This window comes from Musa acuminata, chromosome BXJ2-4, assembly GCF_036884655.1.
Source record: "Musa acuminata AAA Group cultivar baxijiao chromosome BXJ2-4, Cavendish_Baxijiao_AAA, whole genome shotgun sequence".
NCBI lineage: Eukaryota > Viridiplantae > Streptophyta > Magnoliopsida > Zingiberales > Musaceae > Musa > Musa acuminata.
The window spans coordinates 4540281-4565006 of NC_088341.1; the positions used below are offsets into that span (position 1 = coordinate 4540281).

At 37.5% G+C, this 24726-nt stretch overlaps 5 protein-coding genes across 6 annotated transcripts; 4 read left to right on the plus strand and 1 right to left on the minus strand.

The window, feature by feature from the left end:
• Positions 1 to 4: 4 nt before the first annotated feature.
• On the plus strand, positions 5 to 2053 carry LOC135609599 (large ribosomal subunit protein uL14). Its single transcript, XM_065103019.1, has 4 exons — positions 5 to 140; positions 238 to 522; positions 1393 to 1434; positions 1682 to 2053. Exons 1-4 carry the CDS (start codon positions 128 to 130, stop codon positions 1762 to 1764), a joined length of 423 nt encoding a protein of 140 aa, XP_064959091.1. The 5' UTR covers positions 5 to 127; the 3' UTR covers positions 1765 to 2053.
• A 710-nt stretch (positions 2054 to 2763) lies between these two features.
• LOC135609602 (uncharacterized) lies at positions 2764 to 5718 on the minus strand. 2 transcript variants are annotated; one of them, XM_065103022.1, is made up of 5 exons: positions 5366 to 5718; positions 5228 to 5277; positions 5035 to 5087; positions 3314 to 3412; positions 2764 to 3277 (listed from the first exon to the last, which is right to left on the minus strand). In XM_065103022.1, exons 1-5 carry the CDS (start codon positions 5626 to 5628, stop codon positions 3074 to 3076), a joined length of 669 nt encoding a protein of 222 aa, XP_064959094.1. In that variant the 5' UTR covers positions 5629 to 5718; the 3' UTR covers positions 2764 to 3073. The 2 variants fall into 2 exon arrangements, with proteins under 2 accessions (XP_064959094.1, XP_064959093.1); XM_065103021.1 differs by having other exon boundaries at positions 2764 to 3412.
• Positions 5719 to 7833: 2115 nt separating this feature from the next.
• Positions 7834 to 16589, plus strand: LOC135609601 (probable sucrose-phosphate synthase 1). Its single transcript, XM_065103020.1, has 13 exons — positions 7834 to 8098; positions 8214 to 8303; positions 9767 to 10008; positions 10760 to 10823; positions 11195 to 11893; positions 12077 to 12193; positions 12361 to 12492; positions 12612 to 12788; positions 13022 to 13075; positions 13156 to 13218; positions 13356 to 14309; positions 14924 to 15051; positions 16029 to 16589. Exons 1-13 carry the CDS (start codon positions 7916 to 7918, stop codon positions 16303 to 16305), a joined length of 3180 nt encoding a protein of 1059 aa, XP_064959092.1. The 5' UTR covers positions 7834 to 7915; the 3' UTR covers positions 16306 to 16589.
• A 932-nt stretch (positions 16590 to 17521) lies between these two features.
• On the plus strand, positions 17522 to 20187 carry LOC103980734 (uncharacterized). Its single transcript, XM_009397216.3, has 5 exons — positions 17522 to 17837; positions 18147 to 18303; positions 19287 to 19504; positions 19694 to 19867; positions 19948 to 20187. The coding sequence occupies exons 1-5, from the start codon at positions 17580 to 17582 to the stop codon at positions 20032 to 20034; spliced, it is 894 nt and encodes a 297-aa protein (XP_009395491.2). The 5' UTR covers positions 17522 to 17579; the 3' UTR covers positions 20035 to 20187.
• A 1895-nt stretch (positions 20188 to 22082) lies between these two features.
• Positions 22083 to 24317, plus strand: LOC135608923 (probable arabinosyltransferase ARAD1). The gene is made up of 3 exons (XM_065101985.1): positions 22083 to 23060; positions 23242 to 23498; positions 23567 to 24317. The coding sequence occupies exons 1-3, from the start codon at positions 22352 to 22354 to the stop codon at positions 24146 to 24148; spliced, it is 1548 nt and encodes a 515-aa protein (XP_064958057.1). The 5' UTR covers positions 22083 to 22351; the 3' UTR covers positions 24149 to 24317.
• The last annotated feature ends 409 nt before the right edge of the window (positions 24318 to 24726 follow it).

Sequence of the window (24726 nt, forward strand, 5' to 3'; positions counted from 1 at the left end):
TAATATACGGTCACCATAAACCCTAGAACAATTCCCTTCGGCCGCTTGGTAGTATAAAAGGGCGACGCAATAGCTGTGGCAAGCTCATTCCCGAAGTCGCATCGCGTGGCAGCTCGAGCTCGCCGAAATGTCGAAGCGAGGCAACCTCCTCCATCTCCAGTTGATTTCTTCGAGATCGAACGTTCGGGGCTCTGTTCAGTGTCGTTTAAGCGGTGTTTGCTGTGTCGGGTTTTGCAGGGCGCGGAGGATCGGCTGGGAACAAGTTCCGGATGTCGCTTGGTCTTCCTGTGGCCGCGACGGTGAACTGCGCCGACAACACGGGGGCGAAGAACCTATACATCATCTCCGTGAAGGGGATCAAGGGCCGCCTCAACCGCCTGCCCTCCGCCTGCGTTGGGGACATGGTCATGGCTACCGTCAAGAAGGGGAAGCCCGATCTCCGGAAGAAGGTCATGCCCGCTGTCATCGTCCGCCAGCGCAAGCCCTGGCGCCGAAAGGACGGCGTGTACATGTACTTTGAAGGTGTGTTTGATGATCTCCGTTTGCAAATTCCTAATTTTTACCCATTCCCTACGCGTTCTTGGTTATGACCTGCTGATTAATTCCCTTGCCGTATATTGTGCTTAACGTTGTTGAAATTGTAGTGTATAAAATGAGTGTCCCTTGTATAGTTATCCATAGTAGGGTAGGGGGTATTGAACTGTTCCCACCAAATAGTTTCCCTTTGATGTACACAAGTTGTTGTGTCTTGTAATGTTAGTCGATGTAGAAGTTTGAGATCGTACAATCATAATTCAACCGGAGATGCTAATCATTCTTCATGGTTGGTTTCCCTGAACAATTGAGTTCCAAAGTTGTAAACTGTAATGATTTGATTATAAGTTCGATCTTGACCTGTGATTATGGCATATTTGCGAATTTTCAATACATTTACTGGACAAATATTCATCTTATGTTAGGAAATTAATGTTTACTAATCATGTTGTTTATATTATTAAAAAAAGGTGGTTACATCTTGCGAGAAAATTGTTTGGCAATTTCATGTAGATTTTATGACAATCAAGATAATCGAGCATTGAAAGTTCAGATACTTTGCACTAGTGTTCTTAAGCAAAAGGAACCAAACTCTTCTAGTTCTTGAATCTGAAATGAAGCATGAAGTTTGAATGAATTTTATGATAAGGTCATATGACATTTTGTTGGTTTATCATAAATCTATCTGTTTGCTCTGATCATTTGTTTACCTGATGGAATCATCATTTAAGTATCATTCGTGAGTTTTCTTAATATTTTAGTGGTAATGCAGAAGCTTAGAGGTTTGTAGTTGTTTTCCTGCACATGCGGACTGCATGCTTTCAGCTGTTTAATGCTTTTACCTCTCAATTTATACAGATAATGCTGGAGTGATTGTAAATCCAAAGGGAGAAATGAAAGGTATGTTACAACAGCATGGGCAATATGTTCACCTCTAAACATTAGAAATCTATAGCACATAATTAGAAAGGAATCCAAATGTAATTTTAAATCATTTTGTGAAATATTTAGCTTATTGTGGCCACAACTATAATCCAATTTAACTATTGATATGTGGCTAAATACCTCAATTTATAGTTTTGTCTTTAAGTTTAGCTCCTTTCAAGGATTCATAGGCAATAGTACTTTATTGAATTGATTATTGCAGGATCTGCTATTACTGGACCCATCGGGAAGGAATGTGCAGACCTGTGGCCAAGGATTGCTAGTGCAGCCAATGCTATTGTGTAATCTCATGGTGCTTGAGATCAATAAAATAGATTTTGAATTGTGATTAGCTGAAAGAGTTGGACGGCAGTCTCATCTTAGTTTTTTGGTTATTGGTTTATTAGCCAATGTTTACTAGAGTTTCTTCACCTTGTGCATTTGATGATCTGACATCTACTGTGATCCATTTCAATTTTGGTCAGTCTCTTTCCACTGTTCTGAGTTGTGAGTGAACGAAAGTCTGATTTGTGGTGTGATAACAGGAATTTATGACGTGACTGCTTGCATATGTTGATGTTTTGTTTTTCTTGAAGTCTAGTTCTTGCTTGTTCTAGTTTATAAGTATGCTGATACTTTGCTTGTGAAGAGGAATTCATGTAATAGATAGGACTAATTATATATTATCTTTTGTAATTAGTATATCGATCTTTATCTTTTCAAAAATTCTATTAAGATTAATATACTTACGAAAAGCGAAATATTTAATTTTGTTTCTTCTTATGTTATTGATTTTACTAATGAAAATATTATAAGATTTACAATTGAACATGTATTGATTTTGTCTCAAGCATATACATGGATCTCAATATAATATTAAAAATATATAAATATTAAAAAATTAAATATTTAATTATGAGAGATAATATATAATTAATTCTTATAAAATATGATTGAAGTATGACATGTCATCTACCAAAAGGTGTGAAATTGCACCAATCAATTGATTTGATATATATATATATATATATATATAGGCTCATTTAAATAAGCATCTGACTCAAAAGTTTCTATACTAATTTAACTAATACATCAAAAAAATTTGCCAGCTCAAACATGCCATTCTTCAAAAGATCATAGTTTCAAGCAGAAGAAGCTTCACATGCATCATCAAATATATTCCCACTTAGCAGTCTATGAATAATCATAGTGCTTTTCACATTCACATATAATGGCATGAAACTAGACAAGGTTGGTCTAACAGACCTTATGGTTAAAGCAGCAAGTCACTGTAATTGCCTCAAGTAGAAAAAGAGAGCCACCGAGAAAGATAATAATGAAATAATCGAACAATCTCCAAGATTAAGTTGTGCCTTGAAAGATGATATAGTTACTGCTCAAGTAAATCATACATAAATGCCCAAAATTTATCCTATCCAGATCATCCACCGGAAGACGTGTTTCACTTGTATTGATTTCTCTGTAATGCCAGGATCATGTATACTAGTTATGCGCGTATATATTCAGATTCTCTTCGTTGACCTCCCAGATGCTCCCTCTCCAGACTCAAACTGCTTGTCCTCCTTTCCACTCTGTCAGTTGTTGCAATGTAAGCTTAAGGGCCAGAACCACCGACCCTTTCTGTATCGCTGCTTCTTGTGTTCAATTGGCTCTGAGTACTGGACTTCTCATCAACAGATGAAACCTTCTCTCTCTTGTCTTGATCTTGATCCTTGGATAATTTGGAAGTGGGAATTTTCTTTTTCTCATCAGCAATTTCCTTTACAGCCTCCTCCAGTGCATCCAACCTGGCTTTAACCTTTGACAACTCTGCCTCAGACTTTTCTTCGTCAACCTTTGACAACTCTGCTTCAGACTTTTCTTCGTCGTTGCTCATCTCTGCCTCTTTTGCTTTCTGCTTTTCCTCGTCTTGTTTCTTTTTCTCCTCTAATTCCTGAAATGAAACCTAATACTGTCAGAAAGAGGATGTTTAGAGTTGAAACGACAATGGGATGTAAAATAGATCAAATCCATAGCAACAGAGAAACAAGACGGAATCCTAACATTTTTTTCCAATCAAATTAATAAGAACTAGTCCAGAACTTGCCTATTATGTCATCTTTAACTGCAAAAAGAATTTGATAAAGAGCATGTTCTAAGTGATGTATTCATCTTCTGTTATGTGATACACAAGAAACTAAGATAATTCCAGTGCAACTAAATGGGCAGCCTTGCTCATAAGGTCTCCCAAGAACTTTGCAAGGCACATACACAGCTTTACTCCAACATGCAAAGATGATATCGCCAAATCCTGGGAGACAACAAAAATCCTTATCGTCTTATGGACCATGGGAATTTAATCAATGATGTTTATTACATCCCATATGTAGCTTTTTCGCTCTAGGAATATTCTATCTCAAGGACACTTGATAGTAACTGCAAGATTACATAAGTGTGACATAGCACAAACATGATTTTTGCATACAATGTGACTTTACCCCTGAAGCACACTGTGATCTGGCAAAGATTGTATAGCTCAAAGTTCCCTCTTAAGACTTCTTTTTCATGGAACTAGAACACGTACTTTTTCTCTCTTAATAATGTGGAACAAAAATTTGTGCCTTGAGATCAGATCATCATCAAAATGCACGTTTATATATCAAACAGCAACAAATATTGAAAAAGAAAATGAAACAATTTTGATCCAAGGAAATAACTCTAGTGAAAGCTATTCTATTCAATTCTAGAAATGCACTCAACTACTAATACAAAAACGAATTAAAAACAATTCTAAGAAGGCAAAAACCACCGATGTTTGCAATTTAGCTACAAAAGAATCAAGCATGTAACCACCTAAGCAATTCCGATGCATTCTTGCAACAATAACTTCATAAATTACAAGCCCTTTACTTCTAAATTTGAATGAGTATAATTCTCCAAAATAGTGATTAAATAACTCTTCTTTGTTGCTTCATTTAATTGGTCTTTTCCTTGGTCCAAGTTGAAGAAAAAAATATCCATGTGATTACATAATGGGCAGTAGATAAATCTCCAATATCTCACTGTGAATCTGATTCAACATTCAAAGTGTGCAAATCATGAACTTTTTTTACACTTTGCCAGACTTTCTGAGTTTATCCCTTGACCCGAAAATCTACAATTTTGTTCCCTTAACAAACAAGAACAACAAAATACATTAAAGCTAAAAAGGGAAAGGACCAGTGCAGAAGGCCCCCCCGGCCATTGTGAGATCTGGAGAAAGCTATATAAACTAATTTGTCAAATAGCCAAAAGACATTACTGGGCTAACAGATCATAATGAAAATAGAAAGAAGAAAAGATGAAATAGATTAAATCTAACAGATTGTTGTTTGTGTTATTGTCTTATAGTTTCTGGATTTGCTGCCAAGATATCAGTGTTCTAACAATTACAATTCACTTAAAATACTGAAAGAAAAAAGACATCATTAACTGGAGCTAATGAAAATGCAACAAACATTCACACGGAAACAATACGAAGCATAATAGTGATCGTGGACAAGACAAGCAAAGGATGCCAGGAGTTGCGAACATTACCGCCTCCATTCTTCTGATCTCATATCGCGCGTATTGTGCCACCAAGTACACAGCTGTCACAGAAAAGGAAACCCCTTTAGCTTTCTAGATCAAAAGGCCATAGATTTTTCCCCAGATATCACATTTCGCCCCAAAAATCCATTGAAATGACAGAACGGAAACAGAAACTCAAATTTAGATCGGAAAGGAATACCTAAAGAGGGCAAGCAAGCAAAGAAGAGCTGTACCAGATGGAAATCGAGCCTGAGAAGCAAACCAAGAGCTTCAGATCCAAACCAATCCTGAAACAAGAGGTTGCAAGGACAGAAATGAGGGAAAGGACGAGGCGCACCCGAACTTCTTCCTTTTGGGAGGGGTGGTGAATAGGATCTTGGCGGCGGTCATGAAGTCGAGGTTTTCAAGCCGCTGGTAGGCCTCGCTCCTCGCCTCCACCTCCGACTGCGGGGCGACGGAGGAGGAGGAGGAGGAGGCCGGCGGCGCCTTGTCGGGGTGGTCGGTTGCGGAGGAGAGAGGCCGAGCTCCGAGGACGGGGCGGAGGCGACGTGAGTGGAGGAGCTGTAGCCGTATTAAGGGAGTGAGAGGCCGTGCCTTCATCTCATCGCGTCGCCGCTTCTTCCCGAGGTCGGGATCCGGGGCGGGCCGTGACCGGACCACGAATCGAGGGTTTTAGGAGACGTTTCGGACGCAAAGGGAGACGGGGATTTTTTTCTATTAAATTTAAATTGATTTAAAATGAAAATTATGTTTTCGAGGGGAGGCTGTGATCGAGTTGCAGACGTTGGATTGAAGATGGAGGGTGGATGATCATATAGATCAATATAATTGAATCTAACTCCTTATAAATCTGGCCTTGTTATCGAATCATTATATATATATATATATATATATATATATATATATATATATATATATATATATATATATAATCAATATGAAGATGTCCAAATAAGTGTTCTTCTGCTCATGATTATTTTTTATTCATTGAAAAAAAAGAACATTAATTTTTTTCTCTTACTTAATCTTGTACTATTTTAAGCTTAATTTTGGATTATTCATGGATCAAGCAAATGGTAAAATGATGTGCATTTTAAATTGTGACAATCATTGATGATTGTGGGATTCATTGAATTATAGTTTTGCTATCAATATTGTTAAACCTAAATAGTAAAAATATAAAAAATCACTAAATTAAGCTGGATATATATGTACTGCATACAGTAAATATTAGTATGATAACATCCCATTGTATTTAACTCGTTCTATTTAAAGAAAAGATAAGATAAAAGAATACTTTCAGATAAAAATAATAAAGGATGTCTTCTATTTTTCGTAATCCTAGAAATATTTTATGACAAAACAATTAAAGTAATACTTGGATACACCCTATGGACAAGTCTAATTTTGTATGATTATAATATTTAAATATATATATACATATTTATACTTTCATCAAAATATTATCGATTTATTTAAAAATAATGTAATTGAAGCAAATGAACTCAAACTACATGAAATCTAACTCATATCCAAAATCAGAATTTTAAATATATATTTTTATTAATTTAGAAATAATAATAACCTAAGTAAGGGAAATTTTATTTTAATTATAATATTTTTGATGTCTCCATCAAAATAGTGTAAATCTATTCAAAAACTTTATAAACAGAGATGATCACTCAATAAAGTATAACTAATAATATTTTTTCGAGTATGTTCGGATAGTCCGAAGTCTCGATAATTAACCTTAATCAAATATGCACTATTAGCTAGTAGAGAATATATTTTTTCTATAAATTACTATTTCATTTTTCTTGTCAAGTTGATATTTTATTAGAAATATAAAAAAAGAGAATAATTTTGGGAAAAGTAAAAAAAAAAAAAAGATTTGTCTAGAAATTTATCCAAGAACTCATAGTGAAGGGGGGGGGGGGGGGGTGATGACAGAGACCAGCTGTAATAGATTCCAGTAAGCATATTTGATCAATTGGTGGGGCCCTAATAAAAGAGCTCAGTTTAATATGCCATTAATCTGTTCTCCCATGCACAACACAGCATTAGATTCCTCTCATCTCTCTTGTCCCCATTCAAACAAGAGGGACAATGTTTTCTAGGCCTCCACACACTTTTGCCTTTCAAAAGAGAAAGAAAATATTTTTCATCAAAAAAGTGAAGAAATTAAGATTTAAAGAATATTGCCACAGTGGTTTTTGGATTCCTTTCTCTCCTTTATTATTTGTGCAAGGGATAATTCCTTGGTTGTTGAATTGATCATCCATGGTAGAGGCCACAATCACAATTCACATGAACACTTGAACAACACTAATCATCACAATAATCCAAGTCCACCAAGTACTAACTTTGATATGAAATTAATTATACAAAAACAAACATTTAATATTATCTCTTTTTAGATAATTTATAATCAAGTTAAAGTTAAAGTTGTCTTGCAAATCAAATCATGAGCATAGAGACAAGCATTATTCTAGGAATATGTCTTCTTCCTTTCCCACCCCCAATTCTTTATTATTTATTATGCTACATTTATTATTTTCTATTAAAACCAAAGTGTCATACTACTTATGACCATTAAAATATAAGCATAAGAGCATCGCCATTAGATTCTAAAAGTTTACGAATCTTATAGCAAATGTTTAACTATCTAACGAGATGTTTTACGCATACGATGTTCCTGCGGTCCCCACATGGAATCGTTTACGGGAACCGTCTTCTCCCCGTCTCTCGGTTTACTTCTTACGACACCGCACCGCTCGATCTGTGCTCGAGCGCGGGTATAAATACCCGCGGGGGAGAGAAGCCTGGGGAGCGCGAGAGAGCGGGCGAGGAATCTCTTCTGTCCCTCTGCTTCCTCCTTGCTTCGATCATGGCGGGGAACGACTGGATCAATAGCTACTTGGAGGCGATTCTGGACGCCGGGCCCTCCATCGACGCCGCCAAGGCCTCCCTGCTGCTGCGGGAGAGGGGCCGCTTCAGCCCCACCCGCTACTTCGTCGAGGAGGTCATCACCGGCTTCGACGAGACTGATCTCTACAAGACTTGGGTTCGGGTAATGTTCTGGTCGAGTTTATTGTTGCTTGTTCCCAGGTTGAGGTGACCCTGTAGTTGAACTTCTCTTTTGATCTGTTCTTTTTGTGTTTGGGGGGTGATTTTGCTGTGGACAGGCTGCGGCCATGAGGAGCCCGCAGGAGAGGAACACGAGGCTGGAGAACATGTGCTGGAGGATCTGGAATTTGGCCCGCAAGAAGAAGCAGGTATCTTTTCCTTGTCATTTATATTATCCGCTTTCTCTTTCGTTGAAGTTTATGCCGGCTTTCATTTATCTTGAGTGAGTAGAGGGTAGTATCGTTATGAAGTGGTTGGATTTGAGGGAGAAGATCGAGGTCTGAATTATTTTTCATCTCAAGTCGGGTTTTTAGTTGACCTAATTGGTCATCCGTGGTTAATTCGTTGATCTTTCCTGTGAACTTGGGAATTTTCGGGCGCTACTGTGTCGAAGAGGAGTTCGACATGCGTGTCGTAGGATTTCCTTTTCCTACCGAGACTGCGGACTTCGTGTAGGCGCCTGTTTTGTCTTTTCCTAGTGATCCGGTGTCTCGGAGACTTTGACTTATGCCTTCTTATCTGTTGTTTAGTGTGTCTTCGGTTGCTGGAGTGGTTGGTCTCCGTAGCTCCGATAAGACAACATTGTTTTGATTGGAGTTGATGCCCGTTTATAAAAGTACTGATCCCTTCTAGAAATGCTTAAATCTAGATGGAAAATTCATATTAGTGGAACACTCATAATCATCTTCGGTTAATGAATGGTGGAACCAAGAGTGGAGTCTGCACCACCTACCTTCTGAGCAATTAAAAGCGGGAGAAATATGTGACCTGTTTTGAGCCTTCTCCATTGGCCCTTCTAGAAATATGCTTGTTTTTGCCAAATGAATTACTAATAATGTAAAAAAAATGGAAAATATTGCATCTATATGATTCACTACTTTCGGTTTACTATTTAAAAATAGTATCTAACTGCAACGAGATTCGTGTCTTATTCATGGAAATGGACAATCATGAATAAATGTAAGGTGATAGACTGACAATTCAAGAGAACAAATTTTACTATTGAATATTGTGGAAGAAAGCTATCTCAAATTCCAAGGGCTTCATTAAGATTGTAAGTTTATGATGGTCTCTAGACGTGCTTTCAGATTAATTAGATTGAGCTATTGATGTTTCTTATAGCTTTGGGCTACTTCAAGTAGCGACCAGAGACTACTAGAGCATTTCATGGATGTAATTTTCAACATGGATGCCCCAAACTTTGCAAGATAGTATTGTGGTTTTATCATATAGAACTTAGTCCGGATTTTCTCACTGTTTTCTTTTAGTTTTTTCTTAATAACCATGACAATTCTAAGTGATTATATAGATTTGTCAGATGGACATACCCATTCTAAGTCAGATAATTGGTATTTGAAAGAAGCTGATATATCATTTCTGCTTTTTTCTGGTTACTGGAGTTTAAAAAAATGTAACATGGAACAAGCGGTCTTCTCATGACAACATCCTGCTGGAATACCCTGTAATTTCCTTTGGAGTAAAGCCTGGGAAAATATTTGTAATGTTATATAGTGTGAATATCATGGCCAGAGTTTCTCATGTATATTTGAGTGGTCATGTTTATTATTATGTTCTGGCATCCTTACTGTTTCATTTTGGGCTACAAGTGCAGATTGAGGGTGAGGAAGCACAAGGTATATCTAAACGTCGACTTGAGCGTGAAAGAGCTCGCCGTGATGCAACTGCTGATATGTCCGAAGACCTCTCTGAAGGAGAAAAAGGAGACATTATAAATGATCTATCTGCTCATGGTGACAGTACCAAGGGTAGGATGCTCAGAATTAGTTCTCTTGATGCTATTGAGGCCTGGGCTAGTCAGTACAAGGATAAGAAGTTATATATAGTATTGATAAGGTATGGATATATAGGACCATATACATAATCCAAAAGATTTGTTTACTGTATTCTAGGTCATTTTTATGCTATTTTTATTTCTTAATCTGCTATTTGTGAACACTTATTCACATAGAAAATTATCATGACAGACATAACTTAATGCTCAGCTTTCTATGTATCTGTGACCATTAGCATATAGATAGCACTTGTAGTGCATAACACAATGCTGTGAGCCTTGATATGATTGCTGGTGGTAAGAGGAGCTTGAAAATCATATAGGTTTGTCAAGTACTCATCCAAAATTTGGAAGATAAAGAACCCGATTTTTCTTTTTTCTTATTTGTTTCCACTGATGGTTGCATGAAGCATCGCATTACGCATGTAGGAAAATAATGTGTGTGGAATGAACATCTGTTTTTCAAGTTTTTCTCTTTTCAAGTGGAATTGCATCGATTTTGCATTTTTTTTTATTTTTGGAACATATGTTAGCACATACATAAACCTTATGTTTTTCACAGATTTCTTAGTCTAATGCATAGATATTAATCTTGCTTCTTCTAACAGTTACCAATATATATATATATATATATATATATATATATATATATATATATGCACACACCCATGCATGATTGTGCACATGAAGTGTCTGAAAGTAAAAAGGTCTATTTTTTTATGGTTGTTTACTAGTGTACCAAATTTAAACAAAATATATTATATAAATAATAATAATAGTAATCATTTCTGAGGAAGAACTTCTGGTATGCAGCATTCATGGTCTGATACGTGGGGAAAATATGGAACTTGGTCGTGATTCCGATACTGGTGGTCAGGTACACAAAGAGTTTCATCTTAGTTCTTATAGTGATATATAAGGATCCTTTCAATGCATTAATATGAACTACTTTCAGTTTTTAGATAGGAAGATGTGTTGATGTTTCTTGTTCCTGTATCTTTGTAATTCAGAAGTATGAACAAGTATCGGAACAGTGCTTGTATTTGTGGGCTGCTGGCACCCACATACCGTACTTTATCTTTATGAGCTTGCCGTGCCATGCCATGGCATCTGTGCAGTGTTGTGACATGCCAGCTGAACCATGATTGCTTGACTATGTGGCTATGTGCACTGATTTACACAAATCTTACGTTAAATTTTCCTAACTATAATAAGTGCATTAACACAATCTTTGATATGGTATGTTAGGTTAAATATGTTGTAGAACTTGCAAGGGCATTGGGTTCGATGCTTGGTGTTTATAGAGTTGATTTGCTCACCAGGCAAATATTAGCACCAGAGGTTGACTGGAGTTATGGGGAACCTACAGAAATGTTAACTCCAAGAAGCTCAGAAAATTTTATACATGAGACAGGAGAGAGCAGTGGGGCTTATATCATCCGCATTCCATTTGGACCAAAGGATAAATATATTCCTAAAGAACATCTCTGGCCACACATCCAAGAGTTTGTTGATGGTGCACTCAGCCATGTTATGCAGATGTCACGAGTTCTAGGGGAGCAAATTGGTGGTGGGCAGCCAGTATGGCCTGTTGCTATTCATGGGCATTATGCTGATGCTGGTGATTCTGCTGCTTTACTGTCTGGGGTGTTAAATGTTCCTATGCTATTCACAGGCCATTCTCTTGGCAGAGATAAATTAGAACAACTTTTGAAACAAGGGCGACAAACAAGGGAAGAAATAAATGCAACATACAAAATAACGCGTAGGATTGAAGCTGAGGAGCTAGCACTTGATGCCTCTGAAATTGTTATCACAAGCACCAGACAAGAGATAGAAGAGCAATGGCGCTTATATGATGGTTTCGATGTGATACTTGAACGAAAGTTGCGAGCTAGAATCAAGCGTGGTGTAAGCTGTTATGGCCGTTATATGCCTCGCATGGTTGTAAGTATATTGCATCACTTCATTTCTTTCTTTGAGAAATATAGTGTAGATTTTCTTATGAAGAATTTGTTCTAATTTTTCACTGCCATGAACCTAGAGCTAGAATCAGATTTTCTGTTTATTGAATCTAGTTACAATTTATTATATGATTCTGAATAGTGACATGTATAAGTTATTTGCCAGGTTATTCCTCCAGGTATGGAGTTCAAACATATTGCTGCACATGATGTTGATCCTGACGGCGATCCAGAAGGAAATGATGATAATTTAGCATTCCCTGATCCACCTATTTGGTCTGAGGTCTCATATTTATTTTGAACTCTGTTATTGATTTTTTATTATAGTGTACTGTTTGATAATTTTTCAGAATGCTGACAGTAATATCCTTGTATCTTTGAAATTTGAAATTTATCATTACAGTTTGGTGTTACTAACTTTCAAAATGTGTTGTTCTTTTACTTTGGCAGATAATGCGGTTCTTTACAAACCCTCGCAAGCCTATGATTCTTGCACTTTCAAGACCGGATCCTAAAAAGAATATTACTACTCTTGTCAAAGCATTTGGTGAATGCCGCCCGCTAAGAGAGCTTGCAAATCTCGTATGTAGAATTTTGAACTCTTCTCATCTCCATTCATGTTGCCACTTGTTTCCTAAGAGTCGCTAAGAATTTCATGTTTGTATTCTTGTGACCTTTTTAATGTGACATTTCTGTTACAGACACTTATAATGGGTAACCGTGATGACATTGATGAGATGTCAAGTACAAATTCATCAGTTTTAACTTCCATATTAAAGTTAATTGACAAGTATGATCTGTATGGCCAAGTGGCATATCCGAAGCATCACAGGCAGTCTGATGTTCCTGACATTTACCGTTTGGCAGCAAAGACAAAGGTATTTTTCCATCTTAAGCATTATCAAAATTATCGTGTTTCTTAACACTCTTTGCCTACATAACATGACAAAGGCCTGGTATTGAATCATATGTGACATAGTCTTTTCCCATAAAGGTTTCTTGCTTTTTCAGTGTTCTAGTTCTAGTTAACCCCAAACTACTAGAGTCCTGAGATTCTGTTGCATGGCATATTTTTGAAATGTGTAGACCTACTGGTTTGTGCCTTTTGTAGGGTGTTTTCATCAATCCAGCTTTCATTGAACCATTTGGCCTTACCTTGATTGAGGTTAGTTTTTAGTGCTTTTGTTTCTTTAATATTATTTTTTCTTATATCCATTCATATATCACCATATTTTGGTGGATTAGGCTTCAGCGAATGGTCTACCTATTGTGGCTACAAAAAATGGAGGACCTGTTGATATACATAAGGTTTGTTCATTGGATGCATATTCTAATGTTTATAGGGGAAGAAATCTTTATACATTTAGCTCTAATTTCTCTTTCATGAGTATGTATTGGTATAAGTGGAGTGAATCGCCCATCATCCATGAAAAATTGTGCTTCAGGTTCTTGACAACGGTATTCTTGTTGATCCCCATGATCAGCAAGCAATTGCTGATGCACTTTACAAGCTTGTTTCTGACAAGCAGCTCTGGGCACGGTGTCGGCAAAATGGACTGAAGAATATTCATCAATTTTCCTGGCCAGAACATTGCAAGACTTATCTGTCAAAAATCACTTCTTGCAGACCAAGGCATCCTCAGTGGCGAAGGAGCGGCGATGGGCCTGAAGATTCCGAACCAGATTCACCAAATGATTCCCTGAGAGATATCCAAGACATATCTTTAAACTTAAAGCTTTCATTAGATGGTGAAAAGGGCAAAGATGATACTGTGGACAATGCCTTAGGTTCTGGAGATGTTGCTGCTAATGGAAACAGTAATCATTATGTTAATGCAGTTGTGAAATTATCGAAGGATGTTGAACAACATAAGATCAGGTCCAGTGAGAGAATTGATCATAATTCAAGTAAGATGCCAATGTTGAGGAGGAGGAAGTATATTTTGGTGATTGCTGTGGACTCAGTTAGTGATGCAGATCTTATTGCAATCATCAAAAGTACTTTCGAGGCTTCAAGTGGGTATAGGATGTCTGGTCTCATAGGATTTATATTGTCAACCCGATTAACAATATCAGAGATACATTCTCTTCTGACAAACGGCGGCATTGTTCCTACTGATTTTGATGCTTTTATATGCAATAGTGGCAGTGATCTCTATTATCCGTCTTCAAATTCTGATGAGCTGCTTTACCCTTCCGAGCTTCCTTTTGCACTTGACATAGATTATCATTCACAAATTGAGTATCGTTGGGGGGGAGAAGGGTTGAGAAAGACTTTAGTTCGTTGGGCTTCTTCAGTTACTGACAAGAAAGGAGAAATTGAAGAGCAAGTTGTTGTTGAAGACTTGGAACACTCTTCGACATATTGCCATGCATTTCAAGTGAAGAATTCATCTCTGGTAATTATCTATTTTTCCTTTTCTCCATTTAAAAAGAGTGCGTCCCATGTTTACTTTTCAAGCACGGTGTAACTTTTCAAGTTAGACTTTCACATCTACTGTTGGAAACCAACAATTTGACAATTGAATTAAAATCATAGTAACTTCTTGCTATTTAACCATCAGTTGGAAATATAACTTGCCGTAGCCTTTCTATTATTTTAACCCAAAAGAAAATTCGAAACTCAAGATGAATAAGTTTAGATGGAAAAAAGCAGATGATCAGAGTATGGAAAGAAGAAGTCAACTCTAAGGGAAGAATGTGAATTCAAAAAAGAAAGAACAGTGCTTTGGTGCACTGTTCATATGCCTAGTTTTACAAAGAGCACATCTTGTGATAGTAGTTCTATATCATATGTTGTTGGCACATACATGAATTACTCTCTGTTGAGACATCTAATCGTTAGTTCATTGTTACACAAATAATAGGTCTTGGGTTTGAATCCACGTGTCAGTATCTTTTACGTTGTAATAGAAATTTCATTCAATTTTTTTTAAAAGGCACATACATTAAACAATAATTATTTTGTAAAGTTATCCATTATTTTATTGTGAAGGATTGTAAATTTTGATAGGTTCCTCCTGTAAAAGAGCTTCGGAAACAGATGAGAATCCAGGCACTTCGCTGTCATGTCCTTTACAGCCATGATGGTAGCAAGCTACATGTCATTCCTGTACTAGCTTCTCGGTCACAGGCACTAAGGTATAAATGAAATGCTGATGATGCCACTAGTTGGACTCCTTTTTACTAATTATCAACTATATCTTTGATATTTTATTCCTGTTAGTCATTTTACTAATCATCAAAGTTAGTGTTAGCAATTACTTGGTTATTATTTGCAGAATTGTTTGTTAACTGTTGACAGTTGTTTCAGTGAGAAGCAATATCACATCTTTTTCATTAAGAAATCTTTTAAAACATTTAGTCTGCAAGGTTTATATATATTTTTTAACAATGTAATGTTCTTTCCTAGAATGTGAAAGAAAGGGCACATTGCAAATTCAGTTGTGTGTCATGAGTAGATAAAAAATGGAGCCCACATTCAATTCTGTGGCATAAGCATGAAAAGTATATGGAACCAAGATATCTACAGTTATTGTCATTTAACCTTTAATTTATTTTAGTGTAGTAGGTTTTCTTTCTACATAATGGTAGGTCTTGGAACTAGGGTTGCTCCATTGCAAGCTGAGAGACCATCGTTCGAGTCTTGGAAATAGCTTTCTAAACAGAGAAATAAGAACGCACACATTGACCCTCCCTAATCTCGTATTGACAGGAGCCAACATAGATAAATTGGGTTAGTTTATGCTTTATTAGAGTCTAGAGACGCATGTTTTGGATACCACTATCAAATGTATCTTAAAGCTAAAATTGCTGACAGAATAAATGAATCTTCCGTTCAATTGTCAACAGGGCTAGCAGTAACACAGCGAATAAACACTTGCCAGTGATGTGGGTTTGAATTTGCAACTATTTAACATATAAAAAAGTGTTTTCACGTGACTACTGCCAGATATATGATTATTTTTCAAAGATAAACAGACATCCTGTCTTATTATGCTCTCTGTCCAAAAATTGTTTCACTATGCTTCCCTTCATGGTATCTCAATTACATTCCACAGTGTAGAAATTTTCATACATGCTACTCCAATGATCATCTACCGAATTATCATCTGCAGGTATTTATTTGTCCGCTGGGGCATAGAGGTCTCAAATATGGTAGTATTTGTTGGTCAAAGTGGTGATACAGATTATGAAGAATTACTTGGTGGAGTGCACAAAACTGTAATACTGAATGGTGGATTTAATACAGCCCAAAGCGAGCTTCATTCAACTAGAAGCTATCTACTTAAAGATGTTGTGGCCTTTGACAGCCCCAATATTCTTCAGATCCACAGTTGTGGTGCTAATGAAATCCAATTTGCTCTAGAACAGCTGGGTATATTGAAGAAGTAGCACTTATCAGTTATCACTGACCACAGAGCGAGAGAGTTATATTCAAGTCTCACATTATTTTTAGTGAGTTTCTTTTCTTGCGAAGATGTTCCCTCCCTAGAGGTGTTTTTTTATGAAATAAAAGTTCCAGAACACGAAGCTTTATCCAGTGTAAATATAAAATGCAGAACTTCCTTATGGAACATCCAAACTGGTGTTTTCTGGGGCTGCCAACACTTTGTACTGCAGCTTTTTCCAGGTTTCATCTTGAATACAATACATGGCTAATGACTTGTATTTGTCCATCATCTTAACTTTAATTTGCAAGCACAAATATATATATAAAAGATCTTGAGAGAACTGTTTTTGGAGTGACATCTGCTTGGCCATTGGGAAGGTCCAATTGAGTTCTTCCCTTGGATCAAGCTCAAGATTATGATACCAGCCAGGGATGTTATCACTTCACTGATTTGAAAGGAATTCTTATCTTCTGTCAAGAATATAATGTCATCTGATATAATGTTGTATTTGGGCATGTGTGGCTAAGCTTAACAAGCAATAGGATGCATATTTGTGAATGTCACAGGAATCAGAAGAATCATGTGAATCAATATAAGTTAGTTTCTCTAAATTTTCTTTGAGCTATGACAAATAATGTTCTCAAAATTTGCTTATCACTGTTTATGAGAGTGAGAAATTAAAATATATTCTGTCCACAAATGTTTGTTTGCACATAAACAGTGAGGACTGCCTTGAGAGTGTGGGACTTGATCTAGTTTTGTCCTTTCCTTTTTCACAAGTACTATACTAAAACAAAATTATAAAGCAAATAATTGAGATTTATTATCAGGTCTTTTTGATGTTTAAGTTATTAGTCAACAAATATAAAATAATTTTATCGATCTTTATTCTAATAAATTAATCAAAAAAATAGTGAAATAGATTGAAATATTCTCTTGATATTTGTCTTTTATATTCTTGCTTATTTGAGCCCTAAATGTGGTGAATATTTCTTCTATCAATTATCTATGAAGTAAATTATTGATATTTATCACCCATTCACTATTATTTGCGACTGCGGTTTGCATTAGGCGACTCGGACTGTCACGTGGCAATCATCCGAGAATCGAATGTAACCTGATCCGCCGTTGATTGAGGTAACGGCTCTTTCTTGCTTGAGCCGCTCTCCTATATATACTCACATCCTCGAATTCGAAACCCTTCACTTCCCCATCGACGGCTGCAGTCGCGATCGGCCCCGAGGACCTCAGTGCCCAGGCGTCGTCGGCACCATCATGTCTGCCCTAGTCTGCGGCAAGAGGTCTTCTTCCATCTTCGAGGAGCTCGCTCACACCCCTCCGCCATCGGTCTCTAAGAGAGCCCGCTGCTGTTTCGCTGGAGCCGCCTCCCCCACCACTGCCGCCCTCCGTCCTTCGCCCGCTCTGTCGACCCCATGTTTTGATGGGAACGACAGCGGGAGTGGCGTAGACATCCACCAGGTTGCTGCTCATATCGCGCACCTGAGGTTTCTGTTCCCTGAAATGGATCCGCAGGTTCGGTTTGTCTTTCCTCACTTTTCAATGCTTTTTATTCTTAAGTAAGAGAGGATTTCAACAATCGATGTAAAAGATTGGATTTTTATGATATTCTTGTTTGGAAAACCGGGATGATATGGTGCTATTAGCTTGTTGTGTTTAGATTCAGTTCCGTAACTGGTAGATAATTCTGGTATTTTTTGGTTAAACAAACAGTAGTGTGTCTCATCGCCACCTTTCCATAGAATTCTCTGTGCAATTCATGAGACTCATGGTTAGGTGCATATCTTGCACATGTAAGCTAATAAACAATAATAAACTTTCCAGCTTCTTCAACGGGCACTTGAAGAGTCTGGACATGATTTAGCTTCTGCTGTGAAGTGCTTGGATGCTCTTCGGTTAGAGTCGACAGAGATACATCTGATGTCTACACAAAGCAAGACTGAAGCTGTACTTGAAACAAAACCTCAGGTTTCAGCTGAAGGTATACAGCATTCCACTATCATTTTTCTCATTTACTTAAATTACTTGTTCTCTGAGGACAATTTAGTTGTGTATATTTATAAGTTATTCATTGTCTTATCATTTCCTTAATGTACCTATGCATGTCTTATCGAAGATTTAAATTATTCTAAATCATGTTTGGTTCATTAACACAGCAATTCTCATTTGCAATTTGACGATTTTTTTCTCGAATATGGTGTACGATTTGGAATTAAACTGTCAAAGCTGCAAGTTTCAGGAAGGTTTTTGTGCAACATTTTACCTTTTCTTGGTTCGAGAAATATTAATATGTTGGATAAAGAGCACTTTAACATAATTTCTTAAAGTGGGCAGCATTTGAGAATAAAACTCCACGTCATGTGTTAGCCCATTGGTATTATCTATCAAAATCTGATATGCTGTATTATGGCTGATATTTGGCAGACAAGTAATAGATTTGTAGCAATTTTACTGCTATAATATATATCATCACATAACTTTGCTCACTTTTAACTGGTTTGCTTGTTTTAATTAACTTGTTTTTTTTTAATCTGAGACATCTGAGACAACATCTGCTTTTCTCTAGTTTCGTAGCACTTAACTAACATTAACTTTCTTGAGAAGTAGGGAACTGTAGTTGTACATCCTTCGTGTGAGCTCTTTACCATAGAATCTGTATCTTGCGTGTTACAGTCACTTAGCATTCTGTCTACAATAGTAGTATTTGCAAACGATGAATAGAGTCTGATATTTATGAAAAGCTGATGGTTACTATGAGTACAAAAGAGATTTGGTTGCTCTCATGACATAATGTTGCAAATTTTGGTTTTTTTTTTTTTTTGTTCAATCATTTTCTTCTTGCATGGTTTGAGCTTAAAAAATAAAATTGCAGTAATTTCTTATGAACCAACTGAGCTACATCGGCTGAATCTCCTTAATCATGAAACACTTTCACATTCTTTGTCATGTCTGGGCATTTTGCAGGTATTACGAATGATTGCAAGGATGCAACTGCTCCAATTCAACCAGCTGAAGAGCATCCTCCAAGAGATAATTCTGAATGGGTTGAGCTGTTTGTGAGAGGGATGATGAATGCCTCTGACATGAATGATGCAAGGTCTCGCGCTTCCCAAATGCTAGGGGTCCTGGAGAAGTCAATTACAGCTCGTGCCGGTGCTGAAGCCATGAAGAGTCTCCACAAGGTATCCTAAGGTTATCTATCTCTAATGATTTTTAGCCCATAATTGGGGGGAACGACAAGTTCAAATGGTCACTTGTTAAAAGTACCAATGTCCATTATTTGAAGGGAGAAACTTTTAGCTGTCTGAACTTATTTCCCAAAAGACAATTCTTTTTTGCTTTATCACATCTTTCTTGGATATATGAAATAGGAAAATACAACGATGAAGGAAAAAACTAGAGTGTTGCTCGGAGAGAACAATCTTCTGAAGCGTGCAGTGGCAATGCAGCATGATCGGCAGAAAAATTATGATGAAATATGCCAAGAGTCGCAGTATCTGAACCAGCTGGTCTCCCAATATCAAGAGCAACTAAGGACTCTTGAGGTATCATCAGACTAGCTATTGAGATCCCTTGATGTTCCTCTCCTTACTGAAAAATCATCATATGCTGTCTTGTTTGGCAGGTGAACAACTTTGCACTCAAAATGCATCTGAAAGAGGCTCAGCATAGCAGATCGATTCCAGGACGCTTTCATCCGGACATCTTTTAAGATTAATCAGTGCATCATGGTGCGTGCTCCATCATACTTTTGATGTACTTATGATCAACAATTTTGATCAATGCACCTTCTTGTTCATCTGGGAAGTCTTTTGTTATAATTAAATTTATCTTAAAAAAGATTTTGATAGGTTGTTTTGTGGTATTATCTTCCAAATTCTCTCGGCTATGAAATTTTCTTATAAATTCATTGAATGGTTAAGAATTTGTATCTACTCATCAAATTTTGCTTACTTAATAAATGATAAGATATCTACTTCCATTTCATAGAGTCAAACTATGAGACTCTTTATCCTCCTATCTTTACATCTTAGTAGCACAACTATTAACCCTTAAATAAAACTACTAATAATGGTAAACTTACCTTGCTCTGTTTTGGAGTTAACTGTAGGATTAATCATTTGATGTTTATAGATGATATCCTTCTCTGCTTTCCAGCTAATAAAAAATCCTTAAAACTTATAAATAATTTATAAATCAATGTATTAGCCATTCAAAATCTGAAATATATTTCTCTAAATCCACTCCAAGCTATGTTAGTAAATAATACTCACTCCATGTTAGAGTTCAAAGGAAGATAATTCATCTTTTAAGCACTTAGGAGCAATAATTGCTCCCATAAGGATTCCCCCTTTAGCTAATGGATATATTTAATAAAAATTAAAAATAAACTAGTTATCTAAACTGTAATCACCTATCTCAAGCTGGCTAAATTGTTCTTATAAACTATATTTTAAATTCTATTTCATCATGTGTTACTAGGTTTGAATGCAATAAATATCCTTCAAAAGATTAAAACACTAATAAAAAATTTTATTGACAAAATTCTCCCAATAATAAAATATTGTATTTAGTAAACTAAGACATTGTTACTGTCTTAAAAGATTATACAAGTCTTAACATCCTAGACATTTATTTTCTCTTTTAAATCTACTCTCTAAGCTCCTAAAATCTCTTAGTATCTTAATAATGATGATTGTTTGTAAAATTCCATGGTTTATGTTAACACAATTATATTCTTTCATCAAAATATTTTTACTCAAAGCTATCTCATTTTAAAGAGGGTCTTTTTCTTACAAATTGATAATGGGCATGGTTTCTAGATTTATCTTTAAATAGAATTTTTACTCACATAAATATGAATAATTTGACTACATAAATGAAGATTGACCAGCTAAGCCAATCTAATAACTGGAATACCCAGTTGCTATTAGATCTGTTCATGCCTTAATAGGTTTCTACCATTAAAACTATAGAGATTTTATAATGTCCTTGTGATGATAAGTGGATATGTAAGAAGAGGAAAGACAACAAAAGGTGTTTATAGAGATTGCACATCTTTAGCATATTCCAATAATCCTTAGAATATAAGTATTCTATTGGAAACTTCTCCCAAAAAAAAAAAAGATTACCCACTATTGATCAACTTATTAGATTCCATATTCCTATTGAACCTATTGATTACTGACTCTTCACATGTTCTTTGTCATCCCAATTATGGAAACCATGGCAACTAAATCTAAACTTCACTTTTGAATACAAACCCTAAGAGAAAGAAATCTTTAGAGAAAGGAAAAAACTAGTATCAGCAGCAGCAATTCATCTGAAAAATAAGAAATGAGGCTCTTTCTAGCAATTGGTCTCCTACAATTTACTGCAATGCAATCAAACAGTCAATTGGACTACCAAGAAATCTGGAGTAGAGAAAATTTGTAGTTCATGGGAAGATTCTTTTCCCTCTTTTCAACTCTCAAATCTCCTGTATAATGAATGACCTTCACAGGTCATTTTGTAGACTGACAGTAGCTTAATAAATTTAATTATTTATTTTTTTTCCTAATCAATGAGCATTTTGAATAGTTTTGACTTCATACATACACCTAATATGGTATGCATTCAATTGTGCTTTGTCTGTCTTGTACTCATTCATTATATTTAAATATTATATTTATTTTAATACCAATTGTGTCTTTTTTTATTGGGCTCTCGGATTCAAATCTCGATCCGATATTTATTTATTTATTATATTTATTAAAAAAATATCAAACTTAAATTTAAGATAAAATGTCAAAATCATTATTATTATTATTTTTCTTAGTAGGCACATCACAATCGACAACAACATTAGAGGAGGAACATTTTCTATGCGAAATAGCAACATAAAATATCTACTTGAGCCAATATCCTACTGAGAATGGCTAACATCGATGCAATCGTTCTCTGTGCCAAAGAGCAGCAATCACATGTTCCTCGTTCTTTATCACCTCACGAAGTCCACTTGAGACAGCTGCTCTTTCTCTATTCGAACCATGGAATCTCTCTCTCGTAGATCGCATCCAAGTCAACAGTCGATGTTAGAATACATCAATGGTGATCTTGTGCTTGACGGGCTCGGTGCAGGAGCCAAAGCCATGAAGCCGTCCGTCCCCCTCCTCCTCTTCCTCCTTGCCTTCTCCGTTCTCTCCCTCCTCCCTCTCCTCCCTCTCGTCCTGTTGTCCTCCAAGTCCACACCCCACTCCCCTCCACGATCTCCTTCTCCCCATCGCCTCAGGGTCTTCGTCGCAGACCTCCCCAGATCCTTCAACTACGGCCTGCTCGACCGGTTCTGGTCCCTCTCCGGCCCCGACTCCCGCATCGGCGTCGACCTCGATGCTCGTCTGCGTTCCACGCTCGCCAACAGCACCGAAAAGGATGCGTTTCCACCCTACCCGGAGAGTCCTCTCCTCAAGCAACACAGCGCCGAGTACTGGCTCCTGGGAGACCTCGAGACGCCGGAGGCGTCGAGGGCCGCGTCGTTCGCGGAGAGGGTGTACGAGTCGGACGATGCCGATGTCGTGTTCGTGCCTTTCTTCTCGTCGCTGAGTGCACAGATGGAGCTTGGCTGGGGCAGGAAGGGAAGGTTCAGGAAGAGGGAACGGAACGAGGACTACGGGAGGCAGCGAGAGGTGGTGGATCGGATCAAGAGTTCGGAGGCGTGGAGGAGGTCGGGTGGGCGAGATCATGTCTTTGTTATGGCCGGTGAGGAGCAATCTCCTAAGCAAAAGCTTACTGATGTACTCACCGTAAGCATATAAGCATGAGAGGAAGCAGCCCCTGTTTTGCTTTCACTCCTCTGTTAGATAAAGTTGCTCTGTTTTTGATATGGTTTGAGTCCTCCAAGCATCTCGGAGAAGCTAACACCTGAAACATCATCCGATAGATCCTGTCGCGATGTGGCACGTAAGAAGCGAGATTGCAGCAGCCATATTTCTCGTGCTGGATTTTGATGGACGGTGCAGGTTCGACTCCAAAGCATCAAACGGTAGCTCTTCGCATGTGATCATGCAACACGCGGAGGTCTCGTCGTTGAAGGACGTCATCGTCCCTTACGCCCATTTGCTCCCCAGACTGCACTTGTCGCAGGACCAGCGTCGCCGTACTCTCCTCTACTTCAGAGGAGCAAAACACCGGCATCGGGTCTGTGTCAATCTACTGCTCAGAGAATGATGCTTTCGGATTAAGCTCTGACCTTTTGTTTCATCCAGGGAGGACTGATACGTGAGAAGCTGTGGGAGTTGCTGGCCGATGAGCCGGACGTGATCATGGAGGAGGGCTCCCCCGACGCAACAGGCCTGGAGCAATCGACCGGGGGGATGAGGAGGTCGGACTTCTGTTTGCACCCTGCCGGTGACACACCTGCTTCATGCCGGCTCTTCGACGCCATCGTGAGCCTCTGCATACCGGTCATCGTCAGCGACAGCATCGAGCTTCCGTTCGAAGGCACGCTGGACTACTCGGACTTCTCGGTGTTCGTGTCAGCCAGAGATGCACTGAGAGCAGGGTGGCTGGTGAACCACTTGAGAGGTGTATCCGAGGAGGAGAAGGACAGGTTGCGCAGGAACATGGCACGGGTGCAACCTATGTTCGAGTACGACAATGGCGATGGCAACGGGGGAGGCATCGGCCCAGTTCCTTCTGATGGTGCAGTAAACCACATTTGGAAGAAGGTCCACGAGAAGCTCCCCATGATTCGGGAAGCATTGATCAGGGAGAAGAGGACGACGGCGACGACGACGACTCCCGAAGGTGCAGCAGCTCTCTGGCGACAGTGTCAGTGTAGTATATGATCAGCTCTTCTTTGTCAACCATGAACTAATTCTTCTTACCTGTGGGCTAAGTTGATTCAGCTGCTGATGAATCCATGTCTCTCTACATGTCAGAGTTGACTAATATCCATTTTATGTCATTATTATCTCCAACAAAATCAAGGATGAGTTTTACATAAAATGAAGTCTGATCAGATCTTATCTCTATAAAAGTTTTTATACATAAGCATATAACAGTTATATGTGAGAGAGAAAGAGAGGGAAATTAATAAAATTATTATTTTAGTAAAATTATTAATCCCATAAAGTAGTAGGAAAAAGAGTTTGCAAGGCTAGTTTTTCATTAATTGCATAATAATGATGTTCTTTCTCCATTAACCAGTTCTTTTTTTTTTCATATTTATTAGTAAAAAGCTTAAGATTTACTTTTTTTTTTTTGCATTCAATCAAGGATGATTTTACAGATTTTCTATTTGGTGTCTTATTTTTTTCTAATAATTTATATTTATCCACATAATATTTTTATCCATATAACCATTTTTCTAATATTTTTTTTTTCTCTTTTATAATCATTTCTATTGGGTATATAATTTGATGGC

What these genes read in the sequence shown, in the direction of transcription:
- LOC135609599 (XM_065103019.1), top strand. An exon ending in CGTGTACATGTACTTTGAAG is followed by an intron (nt 523 to 1,392) that starts GTGTGTTTGATG and finishes CAATTTATACAG; the next exon opens with ATAATGCTGGAGTGATTGTA. An exon ending in TCCAAAGGGAGAAATGAAAG is followed by an intron (nt 1,435 to 1,681) that starts GTATGTTACAAC and finishes TGATTATTGCAG; the next exon opens with GATCTGCTATTACTGGACCC.
- LOC135609602 (XM_065103021.1), bottom strand. Translation starts at nt 5,628, where the DNA reads ATGAAGGCACGGCCTCTCACTCCCTTAATACGGCTACAGCTCCTCCAC. An exon ending in CCCAAAAGGAAGAAGTTCGG is followed by an intron (nt 5,278 to 5,365) that starts GTGCGCCTCGTC and finishes TTTGCTTCTCAG; the next exon opens with GCTCGATTTCCATCTGGTAC. An exon ending in TGCTTGCTTGCCCTCTTTAG is followed by an intron (nt 5,088 to 5,227) that starts GTATTCCTTTCC and finishes TTTCTGTGACAG; the next exon opens with CTGTGTACTTGGTGGCACAA.
- LOC135609601 (XM_065103020.1), top strand. Translation starts at nt 7,916, where the DNA reads ATGGCGGGGAACGACTGGATCAATAGCTACTTGGAGGCGATTCTGGAC. An exon ending in TGGCCCGCAAGAAGAAGCAG is followed by an intron (nt 8,304 to 9,766) that starts GTATCTTTTCCT and finishes CTACAAGTGCAG; the next exon opens with ATTGAGGGTGAGGAAGCACA. An exon ending in GTTATATGCCTCGCATGGTT is followed by an intron (nt 11,894 to 12,076) that starts GTAAGTATATTG and finishes GTTATTTGCCAG; the next exon opens with GTTATTCCTCCAGGTATGGA.
- LOC103980734 (XM_009397216.3), top strand. Translation starts at nt 17,580, where the DNA reads ATGTCTGCCCTAGTCTGCGGCAAGAGGTCTTCTTCCATCTTCGAGGAG. An exon ending in TCCCTGAAATGGATCCGCAG is followed by an intron (nt 17,838 to 18,146) that starts GTTCGGTTTGTC and finishes TAAACTTTCCAG; the next exon opens with CTTCTTCAACGGGCACTTGA. An exon ending in ACCTCAGGTTTCAGCTGAAG is followed by an intron (nt 18,304 to 19,286) that starts GTATACAGCATT and finishes GGCATTTTGCAG; the next exon opens with GTATTACGAATGATTGCAAG.
- LOC135608923 (XM_065101985.1), top strand. Translation starts at nt 22,352, where the DNA reads ATGGAATCTCTCTCTCGTAGATCGCATCCAAGTCAACAGTCGATGTTA. An exon ending in TCATGTCTTTGTTATGGCCG is followed by an intron (nt 23,061 to 23,241) that starts GTGAGGAGCAAT and finishes ATCATCCGATAG; the next exon opens with ATCCTGTCGCGATGTGGCAC. An exon ending in GAGCAAAACACCGGCATCGG is followed by an intron (nt 23,499 to 23,566) that starts GTCTGTGTCAAT and finishes TGTTTCATCCAG; the next exon opens with GGAGGACTGATACGTGAGAA.